Source organism: Anastrepha obliqua, chromosome 2, assembly GCF_027943255.1.
Source record: "Anastrepha obliqua isolate idAnaObli1 chromosome 2, idAnaObli1_1.0, whole genome shotgun sequence".
In the NCBI taxonomy this organism is placed as follows: Eukaryota; Metazoa; Arthropoda; class Insecta; order Diptera; family Tephritidae; genus Anastrepha; species Anastrepha obliqua.
In genome coordinates this window covers 122,740,164-122,763,024 of record NC_072893.1, presented here as the reverse complement: position 1 = coordinate 122,763,024, position 22,861 = coordinate 122,740,164, and the positions used below count along the sequence as shown (strand labels likewise).

The 22,861-nt window shown below is 34.4% G+C and overlaps 1 protein-coding gene across 1 annotated transcript in view; it reads left to right on the top strand.

Annotated features, from left to right (window-relative positions):
• The window catches only part of LOC129239535 (serine/threonine-protein kinase minibrain), a 112,493-nt gene that overhangs the window by 23,849 nt on the left and 65,783 nt on the right, over positions 1-22,861 (top strand). Inside the window, exon 2 of the mRNA XM_054875089.1 lies at positions 13,598-14,497. Coding sequence (XP_054731064.1) covers positions 14,443-14,497 — 55 coding nt within the window. The 5' untranslated portion in view covers positions 13,598-14,442. The remainder of the gene's footprint in view (positions 1-13,597; positions 14,498-22,861) is intronic.

The window sequence follows — 22,861 nt, the reverse complement described above, 5'->3', positions numbered from 1 at the left end:
GTTATTCCCATTTGCTACCATATACACTTCGGCAGTGCGGATGATTAAGCGCAAACGTAGATCCCATACATGTATGCATATGGATGTTCATATAATACAGTGTGATTCATTTAACGTTTGGCATTTAATTTATGGTATAAATACAAAAGGCATGAATGGACTTTATTTTTAGATGGGTTTATTATAATTATTATATTTATATTGTTTTTAATTGATTTTTATTATTTTTGGTTTTGCAATATTGTTTTTTTTATTTTTATTATTATTATTTTTTTTATTGTTTTTTTTTTTTTTTTTAATTATTCATATTATTATGATATTTTTTTATTATTTTTTATTTTATTATAATCTTTAACTTTTATTATTGGTTACAGCATGGCGTTTGGAATTTTATTTAATACGGTTATAAAGAATAAATGAACTTTATTTTTAGATGGTTTCATTATTATTATTATTTGTTTTTTGCTAATTTTTATTGTTTATTTTTATTTTCATAATTTTTTAAAAGTTATTGGTTTTTATCGGTTATTATTCTCTCTATCTATTTTATTCTATTTCTATTTTTAGTTTTTATTATTATTTGTTTTTTACTTTTATTCTTTTTTTTAGTTTTTACTATTTTTTGTTTGGCCAATTTTTTTTATTTACTTTTTTATTTATTTATTTTTATTTTTTTACTTTACATTTTGTTTAAATTTTTCTCTTTTTAATACTAATTTTTATTTTTTTTTAATTTTTGTTTTAAAATTTGTATTATTTTTTTTAATTTTAATTTTTACTTTTTTTAATATTTATTTTTTTTCTTGTTTTTAGTTTTAATTTATTTGCACTTTTTAAATTTTAATTTTTTATCATTGCTATTATAATAATTATTTTTTAAATTTTTATTATTTTTTGCTTTTTAACATTTATTATTGTTTGTGTTTTACTTTTATTATTAGTTTCTTTTTAATTTCTTATTTAGTTTTTATTATTGATTTTTTTGTTTGTAAGTTTTAATTATCTATTTTTTGGTTAATTTTTTTTGAAGTTTTTATTAATTTTTTTTAAATTTTGCTTGATTTTCATATACTTTTTTTTATTTTGCTCTTTTCTAATTTAAATTTCTATTTTTTTATATTTTTTATATATTGTTTTTAATTTTTATTTTTACTTTTTTTATTTTAATTTGTATTAATTTTTGATATTTTTTATTATTATAATAATTTTTAAAATTTTTATTATTGTTTGTTTTTTAACTTTTATTATTGTTTTCTTTGTTGTAAGTGTTAATTGTTTATTTTTTGGTAAATTTTTTTAAAGTTTTTATTACTTTTTTTAAATTTTGAGTTATTTCCATATACATTTTTTTAATTGTTCTCTTGTTTGTTTTTAAGTTTTTTTATGTTTACTGTTGTTTTTAATTTTAATTTTTACTTTTTTTTTAATTTTAATTTTTAATTTTGTTTAATTTTAATTTTTATATAGTTTTTAATCAAATTAAATTACAATAAGTATTATTTTTTCCATTTTTATTCTTTTTTTTTGTTTTAACTTGCATTATTATTTTGCTTTTATTTGTTTAGTATTGATTATTTTTTTAATTTTATGATTAATTTTTGGGGAGAATTTTTTTTTTTAATTTTTTAAGTTTATTTTTTATTTATTTTAATATACTTTTTTTATATTGATTTTAATATATTATATATTTTTTTTATCATAATTTCGCATGTTTTAAATATTTTCCAACCTTTTCAAGCGAGAAGCGTCACATAAACTAAAATTCTTACTTATCAGCGATGATGTTTTTAGCTTTCAAAGTAAACAAAAGTCGATCTTTCGAGCTTCCTACGCTAGATGAACCACCCTGTATGTGGAGAGGGCTATATTAAGAGAAAATAAATCAAATGTAAAACACTGCACACGTACGTACATAGGTTTGTTTTTGAAGAAACCCAACAGCTGCAAGTGGAAATTGGTTTTATTTTGTTGTTATTTGGGCTCGTTCGAGAATATCAAACCTACCATCATCAAAGCAACAGCCGAAAAGCTTACAAAGCATCTCAGGCAAACAAAAAAAAAATTCTGAACTCTACTTGTGAGCACAATGAAAAAGGCCAAATATAAAGATTTCATTCAACGGAATCGCCAACACCATCGGCGTTTTCAAGCAATGGTAAATCCGACGAAATACAGACCGACCAAGTTAGCGCAAACCGGACGGCTGCACCGAATTAGACCGGAGACGCGGCACACCGACAGGCGGTAAATAGTAAAAACAATGCAAACAAACAACACTCGCACACAAACATACACACATTTTATACACACGTTGGCCAAACCGATAATGAAGTGGCAATGCCGGACAAACAAATAAATGAGGTAGGAAATGGAGTTGCTGCCATGGCTTTTGCCATTGCATGGGCTAGTCGATTATATGAGGGTATGCCATGCCACGCCACCACAACATCAACCGCCGCCGCCGCAGTTGCGCTGCAGCTAGTGAGTCTGGCGCTTAATCCAGTCAGCCGGCCGGGCAGCTAGCAACCAGTTCGTTGCAGTCGGAGTTTACAGCTTGTCAGCCAGCCAGCCAGCCGGCCAAAAAACTGGTTTATATGCATTTGCGCCTACTGGCAGCCACTTTTGTTGCTGTTGTTGTTATTGTAGCTCGCATGGTTGTTTGTGCCGCCATGTTGCCGGTTTGTATGGCTGTTTGTTTTTGTTAACCTTTTATTTCTTTCGTCGTTTACATTTAACTTTATGCGCTGTGCTTCTTCAGTGTTTTTGTCGTCGTCCTGTCCACAGTCAGTCAGCGGCGTTACATACACGTTTCCTGCACGTTGTTTTCCACTTCCTTGTATTTGAATGGTTTATTTTGTCTCCGCGCTCGTTGTATTTCCTTTTATTTGGACAAGTTTTTGTGCCTTTGCTTTGCGTTTTTTTTTTTTGCCTTCTGTTTTGGGGTATTTACATTTTCGGTGAGAAGTAATGTTATGTTCACTTCGTCACGTTACACGCAATAGTTACAAGAAAAAGAACAAGAGTTGGCTAAACTGAGCTCAATTGATCATGCTTCTCAAGGACGAACTATATACTAGTGGTGTGGCACGAATAGTGCCCAATTGAAACGAGATTACTTGGTTTCCTTGCGATGGAAAACCTTTCAGATGAAACTCTACACAAAACTGTAAAATTTTAGACAAAAATGGGCTGCGTCTGATCGACCTTCGTCTGAGGATCCGTCTGACGGGTTTGTGGCTCATGCGATTCGGAACGGATCATATTGTTTCAATTCAAGCAATTCGTTTCAGCTTATCTCCAGCTACGGCTAATCGAGAAGTCTTCCTCAGGTGTACCGTTTCGCTTAATTAGCTTCAGAGATGATTTGCGCTTTATCTGATTTTAGCAGTTGGTTCTATATTACCGGTATGATTCGGCTATATATCCTGCCAAGGATCGCCACTTCAGCAGCATTCCACACAAAAATTTATAGGAGTGTTTTATGCTGTTACAGCAACAACAATGACAGCCCTCTTTTTCAGATCTCACGCGCTTCACGTCTAGTTCACACGGCCTATAACAGCTCGTACTTTTCCACACTTTGTTCTCCTCTGCGTAGCATAATTCTGCCTAATCTCTTGCGTTATGGCGTGTGACTTCTCACTTTTCGTGTAAAGCCGTCTCATCTAAAGTTTTGCAATACTTTTGTTGTGATTTTTGTTTTTATGAATTTATTTCGGAAATTCAAATTCCACTTCCTTTGAAGTCTGTTTATCTGAAGATTTTGTCCGCCCATTTTGTTTGCCTTCTTGACTTCGCATTTTGCACTCTTCTACTCTTAACTCTTAACCAAATCCCAACTGAGTGGTTAATTTTCGTTCTTCATAATTCATTTATTTGGGAGGTTTGGATGGGATCTCCATCCCAAGCAATCATGACGGGCTGCCGGTGCAGAGACGTTGTTGCCGAGCCTTTTCTCTCAATGAACTTCAAATTTTATTTTAAAAACAGTGATAATCGACTGCATTCGCATCTGCAGTTTGTCAGTAATGAGTTTGTCTACTGAGACTGAATGGCGAATATGTCTGAAGGCCAATGAGACATTTCATCACCTATTATGTTATTGTCCAGCCTTACCTGGTTCTAGATCGATATTTTTTGAGAAGAGCATAGCAGTACGTATGACTTTTAGAAACGCGGCTTCCGCGGATCTCATAGACTGTCACAAATGATTTCCATAAATGGCTTCTCTAAATTTTTTGTGAAACGATGCCCCTTCGACCTGTTTTTGACTTAGTACGAACTAATTGGTTTGCTTTGAAACGATTCTGGGATTTTGTACAAAAATATTTTAGAAACTTTTTAACCATCCGTTGGGCACCCGGGTCCGGCCAGACTGTTCTTTTCATATCAGAAAAAATTCTCGAGCAGAAAGAAAAAAAGGCCAGACCCGGGTGCCCAACCGAAGGTTTCAAAAAAGGTGTCCAACGGAGGGTAAATAACTCAGAAAACTACTATAGGGTGGGCCATTTAAAATTTGCTTTTTGAATCGGTTATAAAAAAACAACTAATCAATATTTTTTCAAACTTTTTTTTTTATTTTGAAGATTGAACATTGTCATTTATGAATAAAAAATAATATCGTTCAAATGACTGCCACGACAGGCTTTACAGTAGGCCATTCGATCAACCCAATTTTTAAGCACATTTTCGATTGTTTGGGCTCGAATTTCATGAATGGCAACTCCGATTTCGTGTTTTAAAGCATCAATCGTCTCTGGATGGTTCGCATAGCATTTATCCTTAACGGCTCCCCACAAAAAATAGTCAAACGGGCTTAAATCACAGCTCCGAGGCGGCCAATTGATATCGGAATTCAAAAACTGTAGCCAAAAGTTCGAGTCTAACTTTGGCAGTGTGACAAGTTGCACCGTCCTGTTGAAACCAAATGTCGTCCATGTCATCCTCTTCAATTTTTGGAAACAAAAACTCGTTGAGCATGTCACGGTAACGCTCGCCATTTACTGTAACCGCGGAAGAAGAAGAAGACTCACCACTTTGGAAATACGTTTTCAATATTTCCCAATTTTGTTCAAGCGTAAAGCGTCCCATTTCGTAAATGTCAAATCTTTAAGTAAATTATGGACACATTTGACATGTCATTTGTGTTTCCATTATCAAAAAAATAGAGGTTCAAAAAGCAAACGCTATATGGCCTACCCTGTATTAAGTCACTGTGGCCTTGCAACGATGAGCAATTTCCAAATGTACAGGGTGCTCTATCTAGTGTTGCAATTATCTACAGCCAGTCAGAGCTGTTGATATAATGCAGGAGATTGATTGGATTAAAGTTGGCGCACTGCCCCAGCCTGTCGAAGAAGGGAGCTCCCAGTGACCTTAGCCGGCTAGCTGCAAAACAGGGCATTTACAGAGAAATTGCTCAACAGTCTCCTTCTCTGAAAGGTCCCCACATCTGCAATGGAGGTTAAATGGTAACCCTAGCTTTTCTGAGTGTGTGCCGATCGTCCAGTGACGTGAGTTTGGAAATTGAATGGCGAGGAGTCAAAAAGACTATCTGAGCCCTTCGAATATCGTATTGGGGCCAACGGGTTTTCGAAATAGCACATGAAGGAATTCAGCTCCATCTTTTCTGCGTTTTCCTAAGAAATAATTTGTGCAGTTCCCCTTTAACATCTGTCAGGGGGATGCCGATGACCGGGTAGGAGGTCTCTGAGGCCAATTCAGTCCCCTTACTGGAAAGCTTTAACGGACACCTTCGCAAAAATAGTCGAGTGACGCCGAGTCGCAACTTCTAGGCGGTCATCTGATATCACCACTGCAGCTGATTATTCGATTTTCGTAAATTTCAAATGCTTTTAAATATTTTTCAACTGTCAAAGTTAAAGAAGTATATAGTTTAAATTTTAAACGCTAGGTGGTCCACCCTGTATTTATTTCCAAGACTGCCTATACGGAAATTTAAGTAGTTTTCGAGACAGAAAGTTAAGAGAAGCGCAGATTTAGGTTATTTTGAAGGCAAGTTGATCGACCCGCCACATCACGCAACTGTGACCTGTTATTATTCGCGGCATCTCTAGCAAAGTGGCAGCCTTTTGCGTCACCTAACAACAACTAACAACATTATGGCCTTTTTATACGAAAATATAGAAATAAAAAACAAAAACGAAAAAGGCTAAAAATAAAAATAAAAACGCGGCAACAACAAAGGAAAACGTCTAAAAATAATAATAAAAATGCTAAACTAGTGAATTATTCCACGAAGTGTTAGCAGTAGGCACACATGTGCAGAACCGAACCAAAAAGAACAGGTCCGAGACGTATAAAAAACGTCTAAGAACAAGTATGGGCAAAAACGAAACGAGCGAACGACAGCACAGCACGGCATGTTACGGAAATCACGCGAAGCAACGAAAAGGTGGAGGTTGCGAAGATGAATGAACCGAACGGAGTGCAACGGGCAGCCAACCAACCAACCAACCAACGAACGGCAACATGGACAGGCATGCTTGAGAAATTAAGCAAAAATAGATGAATTATTTTGAGAAAAGTCATATTTTCTTTCTCAAGTGGGGTTCTAAAAATGAAATGGCTGGTGGGAGGGACAGGAAGGGAGCAATGAAAACGAAGTAGCGTTAAAAGCGTCAGCCTTTGCGTAAAACAGCAAGTAAACTGCGTAGTGAGGTCGAGGTGTCACAGAGCGAGAGAGGAAGGTAGCCGACCATGTGCTTATGCCAAGATTGACAGCTTGACACTAAACAGAGAAGGAAGTTCAATACGATCTTGCTTGCTATCGATGCTAGTGGTCGTCGCCTATCTTGTCTTTTCGATTAGGCGCTGCAGCGACTCATTGTTCCCGCTTGGTGTTGCCGTTGTTGTTATTATGGCTTTGATCTATCTTACACGATGTCGCCACTGGAAGGGAAACATTTTGTTCGGGGGTGAAGGACGGCCGGGGAAGAGGGAAGGGAATTTGTCTCCTGTACTGGCGACACGCTTTGCTCTTCTTATTCGTATTTCCAATCTTAAAGCAATTTTTGACAGTTGCTTCATTCGTTTTCTGCTTTTGTGGAAGAAAGTTCTAAGTTATGTGTTGGTTTTCATACAAACGGAAGAAAACAACGATGACAAACATCCGAACGCTGCTTGGGAAATGCACGATTATTTTTGGTAGTAAATTAGGTATAATTTAAAATAGTTATGGGACATGTTTATGTTGATTTCTAATTTTTCCCTGCATTTCTAGATACTCAAGTTAATTTTAAGTTAATTATTTACATATGAAGTATTTTTAATTTAATTTTTTTTATTCAAGTATAAGAATTTATAAATATATTTCAATAAAAAAAACAACAAATTATTTATTATTTAACCAGTTTGCATTTTTCATTCATATATTTAAGAAATTTTTGACGAACGTTTTCCGCTTTACATGTAAGCGCGTGCGAGAATACTTCCGAACCATACGATGCTAAAGTATTAAATGTCAAAATGTCGCCGAAAACAATTTTGCCCGTGTGCCCGCGAATGAGACATGAAAAGAGAATTTCCAGTGTCTCCATTCCAGATGTCTCCGTGTGTAAATGGGGTGTTACTTTGTGTTCTGGAGTTGTTGATTTCTGTTTGCGCTTATACTCGTATTCTAATTTGTTTGGCATTAATTCTCGTTATTCCCTTTTCCCGTTTTTTCGCTTTCTTGTTTTTGTTTTTGTTTTCATTACTCCATTCGCGTTTATCGTCTGATGATCTGCAGCGTCTCGCGGTCGCACTTGAGCAGTGCACATCTTCAGCGAACGTTAACCTTTTTGTTGTTGCTTTGGCAGCAGTAGCAACAACACAAGTGGACTAGTGCTTGCTTCACAAACCTGCTCACTCCCTTAACTGTCTGCCTGCCTGTTTGTTGCCGCTACCTTCCATAAAATCCACACAAACCGTGCAATTCCAGCAACAACTGAATATCTTTCGACGCTGATTATGCCCCAACAGTTGATTAAAAGTAACAACAAAATAATAAGAACAACAAAAAAAATGCCATAACAATAATAATAACGAAAGTGGAGGAGATATCGTAAGCGGAACGTCGCTGCGCTGGAAGCATTAGGCGGCGTTGGACTCACGTACGCATTTGTTCTTATTTATACAGAATTGATTGGCGATGGATGCGCGTGTGGGCAGCAGACAAGTGAAGATCTTTCCAGCATTCGAGTGCACACATACATACACGCACATGTATTTTTACTTTTATGTGCACACGTGTATGCGCTCGGTCGGCGTTGTTCGGTCGTTCGTTCGTTGGTGGCAAGATTGTCGCGCGTGCGCTTTGCAGCTGTTCGCTTTGCTTACACGCTAACCATAATTTGATTTGATTTATGTGCTTTGGCTGCCGCCTGGCATCAACGCGCACTGTGTGGAGGCTTGTGTGAGATAAAACAAGCATTTGTGTGTGGGTGTGTATGCATATACAGTAGCGGTCAAAATAATAGTGGTGCTAGTACCGCACATAGTTTAATATCAGTTAGGGAGAAAGAAATCCATTATTTTTGCGTCAAATTTTTGCGCTAATGATTTAGGAGTCTTGGACAATAAGTGAAAAAGACGAAAAGACAAACTCCAAGTATTCGAGAGAAAAATTTGAAGCTAAGCTTCGGTGTAGTCAAACACTACGGTAAGTGGCGTATAAGTGGCGGCTCATCAAAGCTCAAAGACTTAGATGGCTAAGCCATCCAGAGATTTCTGTAAAATTTTCAAGCAAATCAGACGAAAACGGGGGAGTTATACAAATTTGACTAAGAGTATTCAGACACGGCAACTAGGCGCTAGGGAGGCTTTGGGGAAATTTGACCGATTTTTGTTTTCAACCCTATTGTTGATTTTTTTACATATTTGCAAAGATTGACGCTTCCATAGATTTGTGTAAAAATTTCATTTCAATTTCCATTCTACGGGATCTCAACGAAAAATAATTGACGCTAAAACATTTGCAACGAAAGCAAGAGGTCAACCAAGATCAAAATGGATTGACGAACTACAAGGCGACATGGTGGGAACTCAAGATCAACAACTGGAAGGAATTAACCAAGAATCCCGGCAAATGGAGACATTCTGTGCAGCAGACCAAAGGTAACACAGAGCTCTAGCGCCAAATTATGATGATTACTTGGCACCTGGGCGATGCTACGACTATTTTCTTACCGGTCAACTTCGATTATTTCTGTGATTTTATCAGCATTTTCGACATTTATTATTTATTTTCTCGTGACCTTCTTTGTGTATTGACTAATTAGTTTGTTAAAGTAATAGCAGTGCAAGGAGTGAGATGCCAAACAATTCATGAAAAATATTTATTTGTATACAAATTTTACAAAAGCGTAAATAATACATTTTTTGTATGTATTTCAAAATCATTTTGTGAAAATTTGTTTGCAAATTTTTCAGCTATGAGACGAGGTAAGCTGAATGCTGCACCGCTGAATAGCGCAACCTTATCAGAAAACTATTTTCGAAAGGAAAAACTTACAAAGAATTTGAGGACTTTGGACGTGTATTTAACATATTTCTATTATAGCTAACAACTTGAGCTGCGAGGTAGCTTCCTAAAATTTATTAAATTTATTTTGTATAAATTTATGGACATAACCATTATAAAAATGATCCCCAAACAGGACGAAAACAGGCCAGTGGTATTTTTATTTAACTAAACAAAAGCCTACTTCTTTATTTCTTTCCCCATTATGTATGCACTACTGGTATTTTGACCGCAACTGTATGCATGTGGTTACATTTTGTACAAAAAGTCCTCGGAAATTCTTATTTTAACGAAGTGCGCTTGAGGTATTGTCCAAAAACAGTTTTTTTGTGATATTCTATGCCACGTGATTGCCTTGCCTCTGTCGGAATAGCCGTGAAAGAAGTCCTTGTTGGTCTATGCTGAGAATATCGAATTCAGCATATAAAAAATTGGACGTGGTATGCTGCATTCTAATATCAAATCACATGGCTTCGCGGAAATCACATTTAAATTCGCTTCTTAGGCACGACAACATCAAAAGACCGAGTCCAAAGTCAAGTTTATCCCAATAACAATTTTCATTTGTGCATTTGTGCGAGCATTCCCGTCGCGAGAAGCCAATATTATGCAAAACCAAGTTGTGGTTTCTTCACTGCATCAACGCTCCGGCTCACATGCTTTATCCTATTCGGGTTTTTTTACCCAAAAATCACGTTAATATCGTTCCACATGCTCTGTATTCCCTTGCCACGGAGTCCCATGTAACTGTTTTCTGTGCCGACTACTCAAGTCCACTGCTTCCAGGAAAACGTCTTGAGACGATTGAGGCTATAAAGCGAGGAGATTTTTCTGAATAAACTAAAAGCTTTTCAAAAAGACTTTGAAAAGATTTGAAACCGCATTGCACCATGCGCTTATCGGTTTTCTCATTAGAATCTCCCAGGGACATTACATTAAGGGGATTCAAATAAATTGCATCGAGTAATTGAATCACTTCAGGTTGATAAATTGTTAAACTCCGGGTACTTTTTGAACTGAACGTTGCATTAATAGGCCGCCCATGCTTACCAAACGACAATGACTGTGCGCTGACTCTCGCAATGCATGTAGGTGTTCTCCTGCTACGCAATCTTACAACTTTCTCCCATTTGTTTTCTCGACTATCTTTTCTTTCTATCTGTTATGCTTTGCATATGTTTTCAATGCGTCAGAAATCGGTACATGCATCGTTTTGCTTTTCTTCGCTTAAACCATAATTTGATATGCTCTAGCTTCTTCTTCTGTTGGGTTTTCTAATTATACGTATTTTAAAGATGTGGAAGCAATTCGATTAGCAAATGACATGATTGATTGTTTTTTGTCCCATCAGATTTCCTATAAATCAAGTGGAAAACTCAATTAGTGTCGAGCTTCTTTCTGTAATTGGTTCGTCAGCCGGTTTTGACGTTTCGGCTGCCATTGCCTCGAGAGAAATAATAAAAGTTAAAGAAATCATCACAAACTTAGAAATAGCCAAAGAAATATTATACACCTCACATCACGTTGAAGGCATCCTGGGGGGTCGTATTAGACATGCTAGAGCACGCACCTTATCGCCATTGCGGGATGCCTGAGCGATGTATTAAAATAATTAAGGAACATTCGAAGATTTTTCGCATCATAGTGAATATCCAAATACCCCGAGTTGTTATTGTCATTTTTAAGAAAGGTTGCCTAAGGGACAGTCCTTGGATGTATATAAATTCAAGTCGTTCCGGTAACTAAAAGCGACTACTGCGGTTCAGTAAGCAGGAAATAAAATATTTCCCTAATGTAGCCCGCCTCAACTATACAGATCGGTCAAATTTTCCATGCCAAGTATTGCATTTAACTAAATGAGTGTTCTCAGGTTAGACTAAGGGCATTCCTTTCAAAATATATTTAAAATAATAAACATTGTAGTAGCTTAAACATCCCTCCTTAGAGTTATGAAACCATCAATCGTCCTTTTTAGTCACAGCTTACGTAGGTCCAGGAAACGAGTAGTTTCGACAGAGTGGAACCCAAAGGTAGAGGGTGTTAGATGAGTAGGTTATTTGGAAATATGAAAAAAGGGTTAGTCACGTGTGGGGTGTTTTCAAACGTCGATGAGTAGGGTAATGCGTGTCTTATAAGGCCATTGGAGCTTTTCGTCTGCTATGGATGGTAGTTGAACGCCCAATAAGGGCATTCAGGAGGTGAGTGTTCGTGAAGGTGCTAGTGAGCTTTTGGTGAATATTGTTTAACCCTTTAAAAATAATATTTTTTTTACATATTTTAAAGGTATTCTTCATCGCATCGATGTGGTTCTATTTATTTTAAATTTTCTGGTTGAAAAAATGTAGCGTACAAGTTTCCAAGAAAGGAAGTAACCGTGTTCGTCGAACGACGAAGGTTACCCGCTAAGGGTTAAGGTCTGTCTATTGTATAGTAAGTTGGGTCCAGTGATTTTATGTTTTTAAGTTTGGATTTTGGCGAAGATTCGGAAGAGATGGTATCTAAGTTGTCGTGTTCACGCACACCAAAAGAAGAAAGTTGTGTTGTTGTAGTTCCCATGTATGTACAGGGAACGCTGCTAGAGCGACAGTCCTTGGCCGCATATAAATCTGGGTCATTCTGGTAGCGCAGAACCGACTTTTGTGTGAACGGGAAGGGAAGAGTAAATAGCTCACAACTTCCATTAGCTCTTTAGCTCAAATCAAAAACAAGGTCATAGCAGTTATTATCATCGTCAATTCCTAGAGTTTCAAGTTGGGGCATAGGGAAACAAAGAATTTCTTCCTTTCGGGTTTTCGTTTTGTGCCGATCCCTCAATTTCATTCCAGCTAACGCGCATAGCGAAGGTTTCTGGCCAGCGTTCATCTCCAGTTGTTCGCTGTCTTCCTCGCCTGCGGCTTCCTTGGATGCTCGAGTTACTTGCAACCCTTGTTATATCGCCTCTTTCCTCCCGCAGTACATGGCCGAACCAACTCACTTCTCCTCTTTCGGACTTCTAATTCCACTCCATAAGTCAGCTTTGGAGATGTTTTTTGATCAGAATATTTTAAGAAGTTAACAGTCGGTCTAAAACAAGGATGATAGATTACCAGGTTTGCTCTTTAGGTTAGGTTATGTTGGTAGTCGGTCTGCCTGACCTAGACCTTACAGGTCCGTTGTGACAGGTTTGCTCTTTAGCTATGGTAGAAAAGAAAACACAACAACGGACACTTTGGCTGCCACGTCACTTGTGGATTCGGCAGCCGAATTCTGCACGATCATTTCACGTGCATTCACTCACTCGTTCAATCAATCGTTGCTCAGATAGCAATGAAGCAATACAAGTGAAGCTTGTGTTGATTTGTTTTCGTGTATCACTAACACAATCTTATTGCCAGCCGAAGTCTGCACGATAATTTCACGCCCTCGTCCAATCAGTCGTTTGGACGGCAACGAAGTGTCATTGGTTAATTTTTTTCATATATCACTAACACAATCTTAGTTTCTTCGTAAGAAAACCGCCAATTGACGTTAGCCCATCAGCCGATTCTGTCAAATTCGCTCAAAGCCGGTCTGTTAAAGAGCTCACCTTTGAAATCTTTTCACAATGGGCCTGAAATATTGCTGGTTTGTACAGTTCTTATGCTCTTGAAGCTGACCTACCAACAGCGTAATCTTGAGGTAGTCATTCGATTATAAGGTCTGGCGTCCCGAGATTAGTTGATTATTCCGCTTACTAAAGAGGGTCACTAAAGTTCTAAGACAATCGTTCGTTTGTCCAATATTCGAAATTTCAACTATAGAAAGTTGATTTTCCAGGTATCTTTGATCCGATTTGTTTATTCCTTTATTCTTAATAGAGCCGAAGGTCCTAGCTATCAGTGCTTTCGTTTTTTTACGGCTAAGAATAATAGGCTCCGATTAGTTGTTCTCAAAGTTTTTCCGCTGTAGTAAAAAAATTTTTATGATTCAACAATCGGTTATGCTAAGAAAAATTCATATCATTTGAACAAATTTCAAAATAACTTTTTTTAGTTTTTAATTCTTACTATTAATTAAATTTTATTAATTCTTAACATTTTGTTTTTCTCTTTTCAGCCAGTTCCAAGTGAAAATTACCTATGGTTCTTGAGTATACCAACAAATCATTCAGTTCATGTTGTCGTTGGGAAATTTTTACCAATCTCAACAAGTTGTAGGAAATTACAACAATAAGCATAAATGTAATACAGTTGACTACATTTGACATAAAGTACTAGAATAAAGCTGTAAAAAAAGTTAAAAAATAATTTAAAAATAAAAATAAAAACTGGAGTGTTCAAATGCTCGTAAAAAAGTAGCAAAGGAAACAGGATTAATTGTATGTGTCTCCACCAGTGTAAAAATTAAGTCTAAAATCCTTAATGTTTAAATGCTTACTCTGAAGTTTGCATAAAATAAAAAGAAAGAGAATACAAAAACAAAGTCAACAGAAAATCTGTGAAAATGTCACCGTTATTTTTGAATGTTAAAATGCGACAAAGTACTTTTCGGCATAGCAAGCAAACTGCATTTCCACACCACTGTGCAGTGGTGTGCAAGTGAAACAACGAAGAAGTGGAAAATTAAGAGCGAATACGCCAAAAACCGCAAGAAAATAAAAAAAGCGAATTCCAAATTGTAAAGATTCAATACAATAGATTTAATAAAATAAAAATATAAAAAAATTAAATAATAAAAAGTGTTAGCTTACAACCACCAACAGTGTGTTAGAGCCTATTAAAGTGCAAACAAAAAGATTGAAATTTTGCCTGCAGCAAAGTCAACGTGTCAGTGTTTTTGTTGTTGTCAAACTGATCATACCCCCACACTCTACCCTCTCCCTGTGTGCACATTCGTGTATGTGTGCCAGTAAATTTATTGAATTTCTTTTGTAAGCAGCTGTTGTAAAAAAAATTACATATATGTATAGAATAGAGGATACCAGCGGTGCCGCAATGGATAAAACTAAGCAGAAATGTAAGTAAAAATTACATTATTTTCATTTTTGTTAATTCAAAGGAATTTTTTGATTAAATTTACACAAACTTTAGTGAAGAAAAAAAAAATTAAATGAAATCTAAGAGAACGGATGGGAATGAAATGAAGAGAAATTCAATGAAAAGGAATGAAATGATTAATGAATGAAATAAAATTTTTAACAAATCTAGAAAAGCGTCATTTAGTTCCTAGTCTTGCAGACAGGTGGTTAAAAGAATTTTTTTTTATAAAAAAAAATGCTTATTTAATATGTTGTTTTAATTTAAAAAAAAGTTTTATTCAAAGTTACTCTAGATCTACGTAGAGTAAGACGTTGGTAGCGGCAGGCTAATCACCTTCCCTGTCAGAAATCAGAAACAGATTAACGAAACCAACGCAAGACTGAGTCTTGTCGAGGCCCTATGCTCCCGAGAACAAGGAAAAAAAAACGTTGGTTATACCTTCTACGTGCCTTTATCGAACACCATTTTTAATAGAAAAATATCTATTAATTTTACCTGTTAAATTTCAATCAAAAAAGTGGTCGCAAATTTCTTTGAAAGAGTATGCAATTATTGAAAAAAAGGCGAATACATAATAAAATATTGTCTGTTTTTTATTTATCTTTTTAAAAAATAGTATTTACGTGAAAGTGAAATTTTTACACAATTAAAAATATTCTATAAAAAAAACGAAAAGAAAATATCATGCATTTTTTTAAGTAAAATTTAATTTTTTTTAAATAAATGAAATTTAAAAAAAACTAAAGAACTACAGTAAAAAAACAACTCATGTTTTTGGATTAAATGAAATTTTTAAGAATTAAGGAAGGAACTACTGTTAAAAACAAAAAGCTCTCTGTATTATGTACTTTTTTTATTTGTTTTTGTTTATTTTTTGTGTTTTTTTCTTATTGTTTTTTTTTTGTTTTTGGAAATTTCTTACTTTTTACAGTCAAATGTACCAAAGTAAATAAATCAAAAGTAAAAACAAATTTTTTCAACTCAATTAAAGATACTTTGCAACAAAATTAAAATAAAAAACGAAAGAAATTAAATTTTTTTTAATTAAATGAAATTTTTAACAACTAAAGAACTACTGTAAAAAACAACTCTGCACCAGTCGGTGCAAAAGTAAATTTTTTTAATTATGGAAGTTTTTTGTTATTTGAAATTTCTTACATATGTAGTTTTTACCGTCAAATGTAGCAGAAATTTAAATCAAAAGTAAAAACAAAAAACCTTTTCAACTCACAGATATTTTATAACAAAACAAATGTACATATGCATACAATTTTTAAACTTTTTTATATTTTTGTATGGTGTTTTATATTTTAAAAATTTATTTATTTTTTATATTTTTATATATTATTTTTTAATATTTTTTTAAATATTTTTTTTTAATTTTTTTATTTTTTTATATTTATTTTTTATTAATGTATTTTTTTTAATTTGTTGTTTTTTTGTTTTTTCAATTGTTTTTTATTTTTTTTATATTAATTTTAAACTTTATTATTTAAATTTTGTTTTAAATATTTTGTATTTTTTTATATGTTTTATATTTATTTTTTTATATTTTTTTTTACTTTTATTTTTTGTAATTTTTTTATGAATATTTTTTTATTTAATTTTTGTATTTTTTTTTTAATTTTATTTTTTATTTTAATTTTAAGTTTTATTTAAAATTTTTTAAAACATTGTGCTATATTTTTAATTTTTTATTTTTGTTTTTTGTTTGTTGAAAACTCTTATTAATTTTTTTTTTGTTTTTAATTTTTTACTATCAAATGCACATACTTATGTATATACAAGCAATGTAACTAAAAAACAAAAAAAAAAATGTTTTTTCAAATCAGTTTGCCTTGAGAAGTGCATGCTTAAAAATTTATGTGCAGCCGCAATGACTCCACGCTTTTTTCAATTTCAAGTAAATCAATATTCCCCAGCTGCTAGAGCCTTTGAGTCATAGAACCAATCACATACTCACGGAAAATAAAATAGGCCTGCTACATTTTGACCGGTTGTACTATTTTATTTTTGTTTATTATTATTTAATTTAATTAAATTTTCGATTTCATTTTAATTATTTTTTTATAAAATTTTAACTCATTACACCAGAATTATATAAATGTTTTTTTTTGTAAGTTCGTGGAAAAATTATGAAAATCCTGCAAGTTTTCATCAAAATTTCAAACTTTTTAATCCGAATTTGTGCAATAATGTTGGGTATGCAATTTTATAGCCCATTAAATTTTCTTCTTCTTAATTGGTCCATTTTGGCCGAGTTTCCCAAGGCGTTAAATTTTAGTATATGAAAAAATGAAGGTTTGAAGTGCCTCAAAAATCGCGTCTTGACATTCACTTATAAATCTCTGTGCGCTCCGGAAAACAACTATCGGGCTTTTTTATGTATTTCGAGCAATACTTTTGATTATTTTGACTTTTTTGCCAGCACTTGCAGTTTTCAGTTTTACAAATTACACTGTGGTACAAAAAAAAAAGTTGCAAAAAAACTTTGGATCGGACATGGTGAGGGTTGTAGCTTATGAAAAAATGAAAAGAATGGTATGTATTAAATTTTGAATATACCCTCAAAATCTCGTTTTAGAGCCAAAAAACCATTTTTAGGCATATTCATGTACAAAATACATCGTATCTTTGTCATTTTTTGACGAAATTAAAATTTTTTTTTTTAATTTTCCAGCTAAAAGTTTAACCTTTCCAACCGTGAAAGAATTTTTTTATTATCTTTTGAATTCATGGAGATAGAGACCAAAAACTTTCAAAAAATTTGATTTTTTTACTTATTTTTCAACTTTGAGACTAGTTGGTAGTCTTAATTTTATATAAAACATCTATTTTCTCTATGTTTCTCTATTTAGTATTATGTTTTCTGATCGCACTAACGGAATGTTCAATACATTTTTCTTCCCAATCTTAAAGAATGTACGAATTGACAACAGAATTGGCAGATTTAAAAGTTTTAACAATTTTGTTCGGCATGCAAGATGGATATAACAAAAATCTATACTATTTTTGTGAGTGGGATAGTCGAGCACCGAATAAGTATGAAAAAACAGAGATGCCCTCAATGCATTTCCCTCAATAAAATTGAGGGAAAATTTATTATTATTCTATAGTATCAGATAAACATATTATTAAACTCTACACACTGATAATTTTGTGGAAAAAGTATAGAAAAGTGCATAAAATGCAAAAAAAAATACGAGGAAGTAAGAATAGAAAAAATATCACATTACTTGTAAAACTAGTAAAGTGACTATAATCTTATAAACACAATTCCTTGGATAATTTCTAACGAATTCTTTTGAATTAGGGGTCATTAAAAGCAAAATTAAATACACTTTTGATGTAGTAAGAGAAAATAGATGTTTTATATAAAATTAAGGCTACCAACTAGTCTCAAAGTTGAAAAATAAGTAAAAAAATCAAATTTTTTGAAAGTTTTTGGTCTCTATCTCCATGAATTCAAAAGATAATAAAAAAATTCTTTCACGGTTGGAAAGGTTAAACTTTTAGCTGGAAAATGAAAAAAAAAATTTTAATTTCGTCAAAAAATGACAAAGATACGATGTATTTTGTACATGAATATGCCTAAAAACGGTTTTTTGGCTCTAAAACGAGATTTTGAGGGTGTATTCAAAATTTAATACATACCATTCTTTTCATTTTTTCATAAGCTACAACCCTCAACATGTCCGATCCAAAGTTTTTTTGCAACTTTTTTTTTTGTACCACAGTGTTATTTATATGCAGTACTAATGTCATTGAAAAACTAAAGAAATGCTGATGGTAAAATTTGAAATTTTGTTTAGCTACTCAAATTGTTAAAAAGCTCGAACTAACATGTGAGCTGTTGTGCAATGAACCGGTTTCGAGTGAGTATCGAGCTGTTGGCACCGCTTGAAACCCGGGTATCTGAAGGTCAATCTTCAAGTTCTTGCGCTCTCAAACGAATTACATTTCCGCGTCGCAGTGTCCAATAAATAGACACGATTCAACTACGAAGTTCCATTTAACTGTCTTTACTCCCCTGTATAGCCAGCAAGCGCCACTTTGACTCTGATTTATAGGTTAGCTTGGAATACAGTTCTCAACCGATTTATAAAACGGTAATAAAAAACTCTAACAAATATATATTCATGTTTTTATTCGAGTCATCATTTCCTGATTCATTTTTGATACCCTACTAAGCTGCTTAATTTATTTAACCCCTGTACTACCAAATTCATGCATTTAATATTACATTCAAGCAAACCGACTCTCCTTATATGGCTCACTGAACTGGTAGTGCCAAACAAATTTCTACACATCTGCACGAGTTGTGTAAATGAATGCGTGTTTGTGGGATTTCCTCCCTCAACTTAGCGTTTTTAACGACTCTGTGACTCACATGAAAATGGTGCATACTGTTTTTATCGCTTTTGGTGTTGCCACCTACGGCTTTGGTGAGAAAATCCTGCTGGCAATGGTATTGGCTAATGTTGGTTTTTTGCGTATGAAAGTTTAAATTTAATTGTTTTTCTTGTTTGGTGCTCGCAAAGTACCTACAGTGGTTGGGGTTTTTTTTGTTACTTTTTATTTATTTGTTTTTATTTTTCTGTTTTAGTTTTTTTTTTTTGTTTTTGTAATATAATTGTATTAGTTTTACTTTCAAGTTTTGCCTTGCGTTTTTTCTTTCTTTTTCGATAAGCCATTTTGGCCTTTTCCCAATACATTCACCTCAGCTAATTATCTGCCATCTGGCTTTTGGCTTTCAAACCTCGTTTTTATTGAACGTTTTTTCATTTTATTATATAATGTAATATTTCTCGTGATTCATACTTATACTCAGACATGCATACATACATTCATACTCATGTAGGTTTTATGTAGGTACATTAGGGCGGGTCGAATTAAAAATCGCTCATTGCTCTGTTAAAATCGTATTCTAGGGATCAAAATAAGAAACTTTGCCGAAGGAACCATACCTCTAAAACGAATTCTGATGTCCCCCAATTTGGGTCGAACGAAAAATCCCACTTTGACCCATTTAGAGTGCTCCAATCGAGTCCAAATGTATGACCGACCCCCACTAACTTTGGACGGCCGATCCACCCACGCCAGTGGCACACCGCCTGGAACTCCCCTGGGGGGTTCCCCATACAATCATTTCAAAATATCACCATTTTTAGCCTTTACATGAGAAAAGAAACTAAAAAGTTCGACCCAAATTGGGGGTCATCAGAATTCGTTTTAGAGGTATGGTTCCTTCGGCAAAGTTTCTTATTTTGATCCCTAGAATATGATTTTCACAGAGCAATGGGCGATTTTTTGCCTCCCCACAAATCGACCCGGCCTAAGGTACATATAAAAATATTTCAACCTTTTCTTCCATTCTTCTTTCTACATTATAGAAAATTGTAAAATTTATTATTTAATTATGAATATCGGTAGGTGCTTACTCGTGAAAATTATTTATCAAATTTCGTAAAAGTAGAAAGCTCATGGAAAACTCATAAGAGGTTTATTATCATGAATCCCGTATGTTGTCTAAGTGAAAGAAATCGTAAGTAAAGGTTTCTCGTCTCTATACCTTTGGTCAGATGGGCTGCTCTGCAAAGAGACCACTCAAAAGTCACTAGGGATCAGTGCGATATTCGGGAAATCATAGTTTTTTACTATTCTATACTTATCTCTAAATCTCTTTTATATTTTGTGGCATCCAGTTAATCCAATCTCAATGATAATATTGGTCTAGACAATCCACATATTCCCGAGAGGAAGGAGTCGTATATTGCTTTTCGTAAATCGTAGTGAGTTCAGCATTTGACGAGTCAACTCGACGTAAACGCGATACTCTACAGGTGTTTGTGGCAGTCAATCTACTCTTGGTAACTATTCTAGAATTTTTCATTAGTTTGAATTTCCTAAAGTTCTTTGATTTTACGCGCATATTCGCCTGCTTTCTTGTAGCCTCAAAAAAGTCAAAAAAGCCTATCACCTAAAACATATTGAGGGCATACTCTGGAAGAAGTTGTAGGAATTCACCATACAAGTCGTGATATGTGAAGAGGTGCTTGGAATTGGTTATGGCACTCGCCGAATGCCTTTCCGTTAAGCAAAATCTCACACATTAGCTCCCAATAAACCGAAAACGTCATTCTGACACAGCACTTGCTTGGTTTGGAGGTTTTAGTGTTGCAGCGATTTATTACCTTTTACTGATTTTGGGTAAGCAGGGCAGTGTTTATTTATTGATTATGATTATGTTGATATCAATTTTATCAACATTTTCGACCACGAGCCTACCAGAGCGTGCCTCATTTCTATGTCCATATTACCACCAAAACGGTATCGATGAAGTCACCGCTTTGTCCTCCCATTCGGTACACTGTGTTAGGCCCATAAATGCACACATTTTTTGACCGTCTGGTGGGACTTTTCAACTACTGAAATTTTTTTTAACTTTCTTTCCATTTCAGAACGCTGTAACACACAACTTGCTTCGACAAACACAGAATTGTCATAGAACCTTTTTTGAGGCGTAATCTCGTCTTTAAAATGCTGTTTAGTATGGCCCGATATAGTGTATACATCGTGCGGTATAGCACACTAAAGGCATCTAGCAAGAAAAAGAATTAAGAGCTTCTTAGAGCCAATTTACGCGGTGACCTTTCACCTTGGGTGACATTTCGCTTTCATAGAATTAACATTTTCACGTTTTTATTCAAGTGCTATTTGCGCTGGCGCTCAACTAACGAATGACCAAAGAAAATTGTTCGCTTAAACGTCAAAAACACGCAAGGAAAGTAGCAAACAAAAAGTCATCGAGGAAATGCACGCAGATTTTTGAAGAATTCTTTAAGGGGGAAGTCCACTGTGACAAGGGGAAAAACAGGCTTATTTTCCGGATTTTATTTCTAACAAAATATTGCTCGTACATAAAATCTATTTAAACTCTTACCTTTATTATATATTTAAGTTTTTGAAAAAAAATTTTAAGTCAAAATATTCAAAATGGCCGCTGTGGCACTTCTGCAAGCGCAGGTCCGCTTTTCTTAGGTGCCTAAACGGTGTACATGAAATCTTACGTTTCGGTGATCTAAAACAAAAAAAACAAAATATTGTTATCATATACATAGTATTGACTCTCGTCTGACGTAGGATTATGTCGATAAAAAATTTTGGCGTTGAAAAAAAAATTCTTGAAATTTTTTTTTTTTTTTGCCTAAAATTGATGTTACTATTGTTTATAACAATTTAACAAATAACGATATCAAAAAAATCCTATGTCAGACGAGAGACACTATTACAGAGAATATATAATTAAATTTTTAAGCTGATTCATTTATCAGAACTCGAGATATCGTGTACACCGTATACAAAAACTTAGTTTCGAGAAAAATGCGTTTAAAGTTTCAGTATTAGCAGGTACGCGCTTTGGAGCGCTTCGGGAAAAGGTCGAAATTTCAACGAAGAAAAATTTAGCCAGCTGTAACACATATTGTACCTTATTTAAGAGGGTTCAAAGTATTTTTTAAGCTAATAAAAAAAAAATCGATTTTTTGAAAAATTCACAGTAGACTTCCCCCTTAAAAGTAAATGTGCAAAAAACTTAAGGTGAAAAGTCATCGTGTAAATTGGCTCCTATGCCAATTAATAGTAGACGGGTGGGGATGCGTAGTGCATCAATCTAATCTGCCTAGTTGTGAACGGCGTTTCCTGGAACTACTATGCGATGTTTTGCCTGCCTGGGATTAAACAATATTTATCAACATAATAATTGGCGCCACACCCTTTGTTAGGTGTTTGGACGATTTCCGCTCCTTATTAGTGGCGTGTGACTTGATTTTTTTCCACAAACGAAGGGACCTACAGTTATATGCCGCATCCGAAAGGCTGATGATTTTTTCTGTGTAGCTTTGACATTCCAGACTTACACTCGGAGGTTTGCAGTAGCCTACCGAATGGCGAGGGCTATTAGAAAAAACTTTGTCTATGGTTTGGTGAATCATGTGAAAGCTGAAGGTCACTAGTTAGAACCTTGGCCATAAAACCATTCCAATTTAGCAGACTTTACCCTCACCACCATTGCCTTTTGACTGCGAGTGAGCTCGGTTACTTCTTGGGCGATTTCAACCGAAAATCGAAGGGTTTTAATAAACTGTATAAATTTGTATTCACTTTTAACTCTTTCCGTCACACTCTTCACTGCGACATAAAAAATTTATTTTTTGTTGTTAATTGGTGAATATGGAATACAAGTAACACACCAATGCACAAAAAAAAAATATTTACCGTTAGGTTTTTGAGAAACAAGGTGGTCACCACCAGTAACCACCATGACTACAAAAATTTATTA